The sequence below is a fragment of the Papio anubis genome, chromosome 9, assembly GCF_008728515.1.
Source record: "Papio anubis isolate 15944 chromosome 9, Panubis1.0, whole genome shotgun sequence".
Lineage (NCBI taxonomy): Eukaryota > Metazoa > Chordata > Mammalia > Primates > Cercopithecidae > Papio > Papio anubis.
In genome coordinates, this window is record NC_044984.1 from 6,650,236 (window position 1) to 6,663,188 (window position 12,953).

Genomic DNA, 12,953 nt, shown 5'->3' on the forward strand with positions numbered 1-12,953 from the left:
GTACACTTATGTTGTATGCACATGAATTTTGTTGCTTCTGTTGTTTAATGCCCCATAATATGAATACATGTTTTACCTATGCATTCTCCTAATACTGAACATTTAGGTTGCCTCTAGGCCCCCATCACCAAAAATCGTACTGCAGAAACATTCATGCATATGTCACCTGATGGAGCTGTATTAAAGGTTCTTTGAAATATATCCCAGGCCGGGCGCAGTGGCTCAAGCCTGTAATCCCAGCACTTTGGGAGGCCGAGACGGGCGGATCACGAGGTCAGGAGATCGAGACCATCCTGGCTAACCCGGTGAAACCCTGTCTCTACTAAAAAAATACAAAAAACTAGCCGGGCGAGGTGGCGGGCGCCTGTAGTCCCAGCTACTCGGGAGGCTGAGGCAGGAGAATGGCGTAAACCCGGGAGGCAGAGCTTGCAGTGAGCTGAGATCCGGCCACTGCACTCCAGCCTGGGCGACAGAGCGAGACTCCGTCTCAAAAAAAAAAAAAAAAAGAAATATATCCCAAGAGGCAGAATGTTGGTTCTTAATTTATGAAAAGATTTTAATTACTTAAAAAATATATTCATAAAACCTATGACTCAACATATGAGATTTCTCATACCCTTCTCCTCTCCTAGTGTCAGCCAGCACTTCTATGCAGATGATTTGATGCTTCTCAAACATGTACCTTGAGCACTGGTTCTGATCCCGCTAGTGTATGGTGATGCGGGTAGGTAGTGGGAGGGGTGCTGATTTGTGAGAAATACCAAAAGACTTGTCTAAAATTCAGTATCATTCTTTTCTACAAACTGCTCACTCTCTTCTTAAATGAGAATTCACCTTTCTCAGTGACTCAGGCTCAAAATGTTATTTTCAGTCTCTTTCACTCTGTACCTCAAATCCAGTAAGTCAGAAGTTGGCGAGCTACAGTCTGTGGGCCAGCTCTGCCCCACCACCTGTTTTTATATGGCTGAAGAGCTAAGAATGGGTTTTACATTTTAAAATGGTTGGCAAAAAGTCAAAACAAGACTATTTCATGCCACTTAATGAGAATTATACAAAATTCAAATTATAATATCCATAGATGAAATGCTGAAACACATCCTAACTTATTCGTTTATGTATCCCCTGTGGCTGCTTTCACACAACGAAGACGGAGTTAAGTGTGTACAACAGAGACCACATGTCCCACAAAGCCTGAAGCCTATCTGGCCCTTTAATAGAAAAGGTTTGGTTGGGTGCAGTGGCTCACGCCTGTAATCCCAGCACTTTGGGAGGACAAGGCAGGCAGGTCACCTGAGGTCCAGAATTTGAGACCAGCCTGGCCAATATGGCAAAACTCCCATCTCTACTAAAAACACAAAAGTTAGCCAGGCATGGTGGTACATGCCTGTAATCCCACCTACTCAGGAGGTTGAGGTAGGAGAATTGGTTGGACCCGGGAGGCGGAGGTTGCAAGTGAGCTGGGAGATGTCACCACTGCACTCCAGCCTGGGCAACAAAGCGAGACTGTCTCCAAAAAAAAAAAAAGGGGGGGTTTATTAACCATTTTTGGTTTGCGGAAGGGTAAAAAGGTTTACTGACCCCTACAATAAGTCACTAAGTCCAGTAAATTCTTTGGTGTTTTGTTTCCTTTATCTTTACCCTTTTCATTTTCCACAACCAGCATCACAGCCCAGACCCTTAACACCTCATGATTATATGATAGTTTTATAATCTTATGAATGCTGTTTCCATTTCCCTTGGTCCTATCAAAACTCTGCTCACAAACTTTCAGTGGCTGCCCATTAACAACAGGGTAAAGTCCAAACTCTCTTATCTGGTGCCAAGAACCCACCTACTGACCTCTAGCTCTTCTACCTTTCTCTTTCCAACCTACCTCCCAACCATCACCCAACACAAATGTTTCCCTACAGCTCAACTGGGCTATTTGCTGTTTCCAGACATACTAAACTTTGCTGCCTCATGTCTTTGCCCAACCTAATCCCTTTGTTCAGATACTCTTCTGTTCCTACCAAAAAATCTCCATCGCATTCCTCAAAACTTTATTCCAACGCCATCTTCTCCATAAAGCCATTTGTGAGTTCCCTCCCTACTCCAATTCCTCTGGAGAACTTTTTTTTTTTTTTTTTTTAAAGACAGGGTCTCGGATGACGCAGTGGCTCAGGCCTGTAATCTCAGCACTTTGGGAGGCCAAGGCGGGCAGATCACGAGGTCAAGAGATCGAGACCATTCTGGCCAACATGCTAAAACCCCGTCTCTACTAAAAATACAAAAATTAGAGGCTGAGGCAGAATTACTTGAACCCAGGAAGCAGAGGTTGCAGTGAGCAGAGATCACACCACTGTACTCCAGCCTGGCAACACATCAAGACTCTGTCTCAAAAAAAAAAAAAAAGCGTCTTACTCTAATGCCTAGGCTGGAGTGCAGTGGCACAATCTAGGCTCACTGCAGCCTCCCGAGTAGCTGGAACTACAGGTGCACGCCACCAGAATTGGCGAATTTTTGTATTTTCTGTAGACGTGGCATTTTGCCATGTTGCCCAAGCTGGTCTCGAACTCCTGGACTCAAGCAATCAGTTCTTTTAAAATGCTGGGATTAGCCACTGTGTCTGCCTCTCTGAGACCTTTTTCTTTTCTCTTCTTTTTTGAGATGAGTCTCGCTCTGTTGCCAGACTGGAGTGCAGTGGTGGGATCTCGGCTCACTGCAACCTCCGCCTCCCGGGTTCAAGCAATTCTGGAGAACTTTCTTATGCCAATCAGCAATCTCTCTCCTGATATGCAGAATGGCATTCATTTGATTACACATGTGCTCCTACTTGAAACTGAAAGCTCCTTGAAAACAGATACCATGCTTTGTCTCTTTATCCCTGGGCACATCATTGCTTAGTACATAATACTTGAAGGCTTATTAGTGTGCATTTCTTCCCCGATTATACTCAGCGTATGAGACAACAGACATGTCTTTTTCTTTTTCTTTTTCCTGTTTTTGAGACAGAGTCTCACTCTGTTGCACAGGCTGGAGTGCCATGGCACAATCTTAGCTCAATGAAATCTCCACCTCCCAGCTTCAAGCGATTCTCATGCATCATCCTCCCAAAGTGCTGGGATTACACAGGCATGAACCACTGCGCCTGGCCCACACAGCTACTCTTCAGCCCAGAAAAAGAGGCCAGGCACAGTGGCTCACGCCTGTAATCCCAGCAATCTGGGTGGCCAAGGCAGGTGGATCACTTGAGGTCAGGAGTTTGAGACCAGCCTAGCAACATGGTGAAACCCCATCTCTACTAAAAATACTAAAAACAGCTGGGTGTGGTGGCGGGCGCCTGTAATCCCAGCTACTCAGGAGGCTGAGGCAGGAGAATCACTTGAACCCAGGACACAGAGGTGGCAGTGAGAAGAGACTGCATCATTGCATTCCACCCTGGATGACAGAGACTGTCTCAGAAAAAAAAAAAAAAAAAAAAAACAGCCCACTGACTGATACAGCTCTACCTCTTCAGAGATGCAATTCAATCCCACCTCTGTATCTTTCCTGAATACTTCAATCTACAGTGTTCCCCAAACAAACCCCTCTGCACTAGTGTCGCTCATTGGACCATAGTCACCTACAGCTCATGTACAGTTAGTTAACTTTCAAGTCTGTGTGTCTTCAACCCTAATGTGTAAGTTACTTGGAACCAAAGCCTTCCATAGAATGAAGAAAGTGAGAACGGTGCACTGGATGGACACACTCCCTCCGCACTTAAGCAATCAATATATTCCTCCCCAACCGCTCACCTTAAACCTTCGAGCTAGAAATTTATTCTTGATCTCTAAGAAATTGCCACGGTTCATTTCACCCTTGAAAGGCTCATTGAGGATGGCATAGCGTGGGTCATTCTGGATGTCTTGCCACCGGGCATAGCCATGGCTATTGGAAAAGTGCTCAGGAAAAACAAAACAAGAAAAGTAAAAACCTCAAACTAAGAGACCTTCAGAACCTTTCACCAAAAGCCTCAGTCCAGATTCAGGCAAAGGATACTTTATGATGCCGGCTAGCAGCCAGTAGTCATGCCGTCGATGCCAGATCTCGTAAGTCTTCTTGGTAACTGTGGCTGCCCGCTCTTCATTCTGCCAAAGGGAGTGCAACTCTGAGGAGGAATTTAGGGAAGGTGGGGGGGGGGGGGCGGGAAGCAAACATCTGTGAGAATTGAAAATGCTGCTTATTCTTGTCCCCCCACCATCCCCCATCCCTGGATCCATCTTTATATAATTTGCTTCTGGCTTTCTCCACAGAACCCAGGGGAGTACACTATCAGTTTGGCATTCCCTCATCGAACAGAGGTAAAGTCCCTGTACCACAGTTTCTGACAAGAACCCCAATTTCACATCCGATCCTTCTAACCCTGGTGGGCCCCTCATTTCCATACCAGTAAAACCACCATCTGCAATGTTGAACATGAAACGCTGTTTAATATTTTTCTTCTGTTTCTCATCATTCAGGTCCTTGGGGGTCTCTCCATTCTGAAGCATCACCTCTTTTTTCTCTTCTTCTTCTTTCTTCTCTTCTACAGAATATAAGGAAGAAAAATGTCAGTTCCAGCCAAAGCCCAGCACCCATCGCCCTTACCCAAAACACTGTATGCTACAAGAATCCATCCACCTCCACCCCTTCTCCACCTGGGTGTCTCTCAGACCCAGAAAATGGTGCCATTGGCCCACTGGGGACAGGTGCAGTCTTTTGGGATAAAATGGCTAGATGAGTATGGACAGGGAGGCAGGGCAGATACAGTCCTTGCTTCCGGTTTTAGAGTTCTTCTAAACCACAATCAACTTCTCCAAACACCCACCTTTGTCTTCTACCACAATAGGGGTCAGATCTATTGCTGACTTTTCCTCCACCTTCTCTACATCAGCAGCACCTAGGGGAAGAAATGTTATTGAAAATATACCTAAAGGAAGAACATTCTCCTCTGTTACACACTATTATCCAACTGCATAAACCTACATCTAAATGTCTGCGATTACAGTAATGTCAGCTGGGCACAGTGGCTCATGCCTGTAATCCCAGCATTTTGGGAGACAGTAGCGGGCAGATCACTTGAGGTCAGGAGTTCAAGACCAGCATGGCCAACGTGGGAAAACCCAATCTCTATTAAAAATACAAAAATTAGCCAGGTGTGGTGGCTCATGCCTGTAATCCCAGCACTTTGGGAGGCCAAGGTGGGTGGATCACCTGAGGTCAAGAGTTAGAAACCAGCCTGGCCAACATGGTGAAACCCCGTCTCTACTAAAAATACAAAAATTAGCCAGGCATGGTGGCTCACGCCTGTAATCCTAACACTTTGGGAGGCCAAGGTGGGTGGATCTCGAGGTCAGGAGTTTGTGACCAGCCTGGCTGACATGGTAAAACCCCGTCTCTACTAAAATACAAAAATTAGCCGGGCATGGTGGTGTGTGCTGTAATCCCAGCTACTCAGGAGGCTGAGGCAGGAGAATTGAACCCAGGAGGTGGAGGTTGCAGTGAGCCGAGATCATACCACTGCACTGCACATCAGCCTGGGCGACACAGCAAGACTCCACCTCAAAAAAAAAAAAAAAAAAGCTGGGCATGGTAACTACTCAGGAGACTGAGGCAGGAGAATCGCTTGAACCCAGGAGGTGGAGGTTGCAGTGAGCCAATATCGTGCCACTGCACTCCTGCCTGGGCGACAGAGTGAGACACCATCTCAATAAATAAATAAATAAATAAATAAATAAATAAATGATTAGCTGGGCATGGTTGTGGCATGCCTGTAATCCCAGTTACTCAGAGGCTGAGGCAGGAGAACCGCTTGAACCCGGGAGGCGCAGGTTGCAGTGAGCAGAGATTGTGCCACTGCACTCCCGCCTGGGTGACAGAGTGAGACTCCATCTCAAAAAAAATAAATAAATAAAAATAAAGTCATAAGATATAGGAAAACCTGCCACCTAAAATCAAGGGTGCAGGATTCTTCAGTGTATCGCTTCCTCCTGATATCTCTACAGCCCCAGTGAAAATTCATGAGTGACCATGGTTCACACAGGGATCTGTAGTGCTTAAAAATATGGACACCAGCCAGGCACAGTAGCTCACGCCTATAATCCCAGCACTTTGAGAGGGCAAGGCAGGTGGATCACCTGAGGTCAGGAGTTCAAGACCAGCCTGACCAATATGGAGAAACCCTCTCTATTAAAAAATACAAAATTAGCTAGGCATGGTGGCACATGCCTGTAATCCCAGCTACTCAGGAGGTTGAGGCAGGAGAATCGCTTGAACTCAGGAGGCGGAGGTTGCAGTGAGCCGAGATCGCGCCATTACACTCCAGCCTGGGCAACAAGAGTGAAACTCCTTTTTAAAAAAAAAAAAAAAAGAAAAAAAGAAAAAAAAAGGCCAGGCAGAGTGGCTCATGCCTGTAATCCTAACAATTTGGGAGGCCAAGGCGGGCGGATCACAAGGCCAGGAGATTGAGACCAGCCTGGCCAACATGGTGAAACCCTGTCTCTACTAAAAACACAAAAATTAGCTGGGCATGATGGCATATGCCTGTAATCCCAGCTACTCGGGAAGCTGAGGCAGGAGAATCGCTTGAACCTGGGAGGTGGAGGTTGCAGTAAGCCAAGATGGCGCCACAGCACGCCAGCCTGGCAAGAGTGCGAGACTGTCTCAAAAAAAAAAACGTGGATACCTTTACCTTTGGGCTCTGTCTCCATAGGTTCCTCTGTTCTCTCCTTCACCTCTGCCTTTTCCACTTTCTCCTCTCCCTCAGGGGGTTCAGCAACGACCTTTTCATCCTCTGAGGCAGGGGCAGGGGGCTGTGTACACTTCAAAGGAAAAAAAAACAAAAACAAAACAGATGAAGCAGACAGGCCAGCAACTACAAGGAAGACTGGACTTATACATTTGTCTTTAGTGTGGCATTCAGTCACCCCCATCTCTTACCTCAATGGCAATCTCAGGGGCTACAGATTTAACCTCCTTTTCTCCTTCTATGCTCTCTTCTTCTTTGAGGCTATTTTCCTCTATTTTGATCCCATCTTCTGCAGAACAATAAGAGACAATCAATTAGGAAAAAGGTCCTACATCAGAGAGAAGGTCATTTCTTCCCAGTTTGTCTCATCTTAAATTGTCCTCTCGTGCCTTTAAGAGCCAGCCCCATTCTTAGGACGGCCCTCCTAAACTGAGAGGGAAATTGCTGTGTGTCCTGCCAGACTACCCTGTTAGAACTGAGCACAGGGGAGCAGAAAAATAGGCCAGGACAAAAAGAGAGGGACAGAAAATGATAGGACAGGCAGACTTACCAGCAGGTGGGGCAGGTGCAGGAGTGTTGGGCTGCGTATCCCCTGGAGTGGAGGGTGTAGGAGTCTTTGGGGAGGGTGACCCTGGCTGGGACATTTTCTTGTTTTCCTCTACCTCAGCCAGTTCAGGCATGCTCCAGCGCCCATTAACATGTTCAAACTCCTGAACCTGTAGCAATGGGACAAGAAATTGAAGACCCAATTCCAGCTGCAGGCTCCTTTCCTATTGGCCCTCCAGTCTCCGCCTCCTGGGTTCAAGCAATTCTCCTGCCTCAGCCTCCTGAGTAGCTGGGATTACAGGTGCCCACCACCACACGCAGCTAATTTTTGTATTTTTAGTAGAGACGGGGTTTCGCCATGTTGGCCAGGCTGGTCTCAAACTCCTGACCTCAAGTGATCCGCCCGCCTCGGCCTCCCAAAGTGCTGGGATTACAGGTGTGAGCCACTGCGCCTGGCCCCCTAGAAACTTTTAACAATGGCAAGTGGCTCAGGGCTCACCTTCTTGCGAATCAAAGACATAACACCAATTCTAGTAAGGACATGCTGGCGAGACAGGCCTTCTCGAGGGACACCATCAGCAAAGGTCTCAGCCCCATCTGCCCCCGGCTCACATAAATGCCGCATAAAGAGAGAGACATATGCCCTGTGTAAAGAAGTAGAGAAATGAGTTAAACAGGGATCATGCTGACTCTTAAGATTCTTTTTCCATCCCTTCGTGAGGCATTATCACAGGCAATAACTATGGCTCCACCTTGAGGTAAAGCCCACCACTGCACTGGAAGGCTGATCTCCAGACCCCACAAGAAGACCCAGGTTCTCTTCCAGGGAAGCTAGGAACACATTACTAACAGCTTCACCTGCCAACTTCAACAGAGGAAAGAGCCCACTTCCCTGCACGGCTGGGCCTAGAACCATGGAATGACCAGCTAGATAGCACAAGAAGCCCTTGCTCTAGATCAGTCCACGCCAGCCCTCAACTCACTTGAACTCTTTCTCTGATTTGCCTCGCAGATCTCTTACAAGCCACTGGGTAGTAAAAGCATCCTGAGGTGGCATACCATATCGCATAATTGCGTTAAGAAAGGCTTTTCGCTGACGAGCATTAAAACCAAGTACCTAGGGGAAGAAGAAACCCAGGTGAGAGGGAGCAGGTCGCACTCCACCAAAGATCCAATATCTGGCACTCACCCACCCTTAGAATCCCATGGCACTTACTTCAATATTCCCACCGACACGGGCCAACAGAGGAGGCAATGGCTTATCTTTATCATTCCGCAGGCCCTTACGACTAGGCCTACGGGGAGCTGCAGGAAGAAAAAGATGAATGAGTGACACAGGTAGGATATGAAACAAAGCAATATTTAGAAAAGCAACAAAAAAGCACAGCCCTCACCTTCTGAACGTTCATCAAAGTCTTCATCACCTTCCTCTGAAGCCACTGAGTAATCGGACTGGTTGTCGGACTGGTCGTCCTGCCAATCTGGAGGGAGAGAGGGCAGATGAGCGGGGCCCACTGCTCTAGTGGAACGGCCCATGGGTGGGGGGCGGGGCCGGCCACACACACCTCGGTCCTCCTGGGAGCCATCATTGTAGTTGACCTGTTTACGGATTCTTTTTCCTTTACCCAGATTTCGGGCTAGATCTTCTTGCTGCTGCTCATAATGGTGCCGCAGCAATTTCTCCCAGTAGTCAGGATCCACACTTTCTTCCTGTTTAATGATTTCCCGTTCTACCTCCTCTTCCTCCTGGGACAGAGGGAGGGCCAGGACTCAGGAGTGCTGAAGTCAGCACCACCAGCTACCCCTGGTCCTCATAGTTCCCACTCTGCTAGCTCCTTTTCATGACTGGACTCTTAAATAGTTGGTGTGCCTGTTTCGACCTACGAACTTAGAAGAAATTTAATTGAGAGTACATAGCTCCTCATAATTATGTATACATTAGCAGTCAGCATAACTCAAGAAAAACATGGGATAGAGCCATTATCACAGGGAAAGATGAAGAGACAGAATGCTTTCTTCTAACCCCTTGCACTGGTGCATATACAATCGGAAGATAGCAAAAAGAAAAGAGGTCAGAGCCTTAGAAAGGCAGAATGGAGAAGCTTCTGAAATACTGTAAAAGATTTTCATAAGAGAGAAGAAAAGAGGTCTATAAGCCTTTCTGTTCTTCATAAACTTCATAAAAGCTTACCAACTGTCTGCAAAGCGAAAAGAATTATATATAGCCTCTTATATCCCAAAAATGTTGATACTCCTCTAAAAGTGAATTTTTTTCAGACACTTCAGGATCACTCACTGATTCCGTATCCCTTATACTGGAATTAAACAGCTGCTAATAGCATAACATTAGAAACAACCTAAATGTCCATCATTATGGAACTAGTTAAATAAATTACAATCAGCCCTCTGTATCCATGGGTTCTGCACCTGTGGATTCAAACCACCATAGATGGAAAATATTCAGAGAAAAAACAAAATTGTCTGTACTCAACATGTACAGACTTTTTTCTTGTTATTATTCCCTAACCAATGTGGCATTTACATCGCATTGGTATTACTTTTGTGTTTAAAAGGAAAAAAAAGTTTTTGGGTACATGTATGTGGGTGTACATATACATGTATGAATATATGTATAATTTGTATACACATAAAATATTTTTGTAAAGATATAAAAGGAACTGAAAACATTAGCTGTCCCCAAGAAGGGAACTAAATTGTTAGAAGACAGAAGAGAAAAGAGAGACGTGTGTGTACATATAAATATATATATGTATTTTTTTTGGGGGGGGGAGAGGGTCTAGCTGTGTTGTCTAGGCTAGAGTACAGTGGCATCATTATGGCTCACTGCAGCCTCGACCACCAGGTTTAAGCGATCCTCCCACACAGCTAGAACCACAGCATGAGCTACCACACTCAGCTAATGTTTTTATTACTTAGAGACGGAATTTCACCATGTTGCCCAAGTTGGCCTCCAACTCCTGGGCTCAAGCGGCCCTCCCGCCTCAGCCTCCCAAAGTACTGGGATTCTAGGCATGAGCCACCGCATCTTGCCCTTTCCTGTATTTTGAGCTATGTAAATTACTATCAAAAATAAAAGTTAAAAAATTTTTAAAAGAAGTCAACAGCAGCTGCAGTCACTAATCAAAAAACAATGTGTATACTTGTGTAGTCACCAACAAGGATGATCCACTTATCATGTGCTCTCCCTCCTGTCAATCACTTCTATTACATTCACTGCCACTGAAAGGAATGTGAGCATTCTATTAGTAGGGTCGTTTCTGATTGAACTCTATAGTATGCAGACCTATGTCAGACCATTCAGCCACACTTACATATAAACTGAGGTTGGACATATTACCTTCAAGAACAAAATCACAGGTAAGTATCAGGGAAACACAGCAAGGGGGATGGTTCTGAGGTGGGAGAATGAGAAAAGATGACAAAGACCACCAGAACCAACGCCAATTCAAAGAATCCTGAGCTGAGTGGTTTACAGAAGACCAGAAGAAAAAGGAAATTTTATTTTTCCATTTCATACTCCTCTACATCATTTGGGAGAGAAAAACATTAAAACAAGCCACACATTCCTCACATACTATTTTCTTTTTTTAACTATAAAAGACCAAGAAAGAGAAGGGAGGAGAATAAAAAGGTATAGACCGATTCTAATTTTTTTTTTTTTTTTTTGAGACGGAGTCTCACTCTGTCGCCAGGCTGGAGTGCAGTGGCGCAATCTTGGCTTCACTGCAACCTCTACCTCCCGGGTTTCAAGTGATTCTCTGCCTCAGCCTCCCAAGTAACTGGGACTACAGGTGCCCACCACCACACCCAGCTAATTTTTGTATTTTTCTACAGACAGGGTTTCACCATGTTGGCCAGGATAGTCTCGATCTCCTGACTTCGTGATCCACCCACCTCGGCCTCCCAAAGTGCTGGGATTACAGGCATGAGCCACCGCGCCTGGCCCGATTCTAATCTTTAAAAAAACACAAGGAGGGGCCGGGCATAGTGGCTCATGCCTGTAATCCCAGCACTTTGGGAGGCCGAGGCAGATGGGTCATGAGGTCAGGAGATCGAGACCATCCTGACTAACACAGTGAAACCCCATCTCTACTAAAAACACAAAAAATTAGCTGGGCGTGGTGGCACATGCCTGTAGTCCCAGCTATTCGGGAGGCTGAGGAAGGAGAATTGAACCCAGGAGGCAGAGGTTGCAGTGAGCCAAGATCACGCCACTGCTCTCCACCCTGGGCGAGAGAGCAAGACTCTGTCTCAAAAAAAAAAAAAGAAAAAAACACACACACAAGGAGGCCGGGCGCGGTGGCTCATGCCTATAATCCCACCACTTTGGGAGGCCGAGGCAGGCGGATCACTTGAGGTCAGGAGTTCTAGAATACCCCAGCACACATGGTAAAACCCCGTTTCTACTAAAACTATAAAAAAATTAGCCGGGCATAATGGTGCGTACCTGTAATCTCAGCTACTTGGGAGGCTGAGGCAGGAGAATTGCTTGAACCCAGAAGTGGAGGTTGCAGTGGGCCGTGATCCCACCACTGCACTCCAGCCTGGGCAACAGAGCAAGACTCTGTCTCAAAAAAAAAACATACGTAAGGCCAGGGCAGTGGCTCACGCCTGTAACCCCTGTAATCCAAGGCGGGTGGATCACAAGGTCAGGAAATCAAGACCATCCTGGCTAACACGGTGAAACCTCGTCTCTAATAAAAACACAAAGAAATTAGACAGGTGTGGCAGGCGCCTGTAGTCCCAGCTACTCGGGAGGCTCAGGCAGGAGAATTGCTTGAACCCGGGAGGCGGAGCTTGCAGTGGGCTGAGATCACACCACTGCACTCCAACCTGGGGGAGAGAGTGGGACTCCGTCTCAAAATAAATAAATAAATAAATACATAAATAAATAAATACATAAATAAAATAATAAATACATAAAAATAAACACAAGGAGACCTGGTGCAGTGGGTAACACCTGGAGTGCTTTGGGAGGCCAAGGCAGGAGGACTGCTTAAGGCCAGGAGTTCAAGACCATCCTGGGCAACACAGCAAGACATCTCTAAAAACATTTTAAAAAATTAACCAGGTCTGGTAGCACACATCTACTAGGGTCACTCTTCAGCCCAGGAGTTTAAGGTTGCACTGAGCTATGACTGTGCCATTGCACTCTAGCCTGGATGACAGAGCCAGACCCTGTCTCTTTTTTTGTTGTTTTTTTTCTCTTCAGACAGAGTCTGGCTCTGTCACCAGGCTGGAATGCAATGGCGTGATCTCAGCTCACTGCAACCTCTGCCTCCTGGGTTCAAGCGATTCTCCTGCCTCAGCCTCCTGAGTAGCTGGGACTACAGGTGTGCTCCATCATGCCTGGCTAATTTTTTTATTTTTAGGAGAAACTGGGTTTCACCGTGTTGGCCAGGCTGGTCTCAAACTCCTGGCCTCAAGTGATCTATCTACCTGTCTCGGCCTCCCAAAGTGCTGGGATTACAGACTTGAGCCACTACACCTGGTAGAGACCCTGTCTCTTAAATAAAAACCAGAAAACACAAAGAGACAGATTATCTAGGATCTTCTGCCTTTTCTCTAGAGAGATGAGGTAACATTCAAAATTTTATGTGTAAGGTTTAATAAAACACGTAAGAGAAAATGACATTCTGGT

The 12,953-nt window shown here is 46.2% G+C and overlaps 1 protein-coding gene and 1 non-coding gene across 2 annotated transcripts in view; both read right to left on the bottom strand.

Moving 5' to 3' along the window:
- The window catches only part of CHD4 (chromodomain helicase DNA binding protein 4), a 37,925-nt gene that overhangs the window by 4,054 nt on the left and 20,918 nt on the right, over positions 1-12,953 (bottom strand). The window contains exons 27-38 of the mRNA XM_031650986.1: positions 8,857-9,037; positions 8,686-8,772; positions 8,508-8,596; positions 8,275-8,408; positions 7,791-7,935; positions 7,296-7,461; positions 6,937-7,034; positions 6,689-6,818; positions 4,826-4,897; positions 4,406-4,543; positions 4,018-4,126; positions 3,774-3,906 (exon numbers count right to left, since the gene is read on the bottom strand). Coding sequence (XP_031506846.1) covers positions 3,774-3,906; positions 4,018-4,126; positions 4,406-4,543; positions 4,826-4,897; positions 6,689-6,818; positions 6,937-7,034; positions 7,296-7,461; positions 7,791-7,935; positions 8,275-8,408; positions 8,508-8,596; positions 8,686-8,772; positions 8,857-9,037 — 1,482 coding nt within the window. The remainder of the gene's footprint in view (positions 1-3,773; positions 3,907-4,017; positions 4,127-4,405; positions 4,544-4,825; positions 4,898-6,688; positions 6,819-6,936; positions 7,035-7,295; positions 7,462-7,790; positions 7,936-8,274; positions 8,409-8,507; positions 8,597-8,685; positions 8,773-8,856; positions 9,038-12,953) is intronic.
- On the bottom strand, positions 7,120-7,256 carry LOC116269064. Its single transcript, XR_004176383.1, has one exon.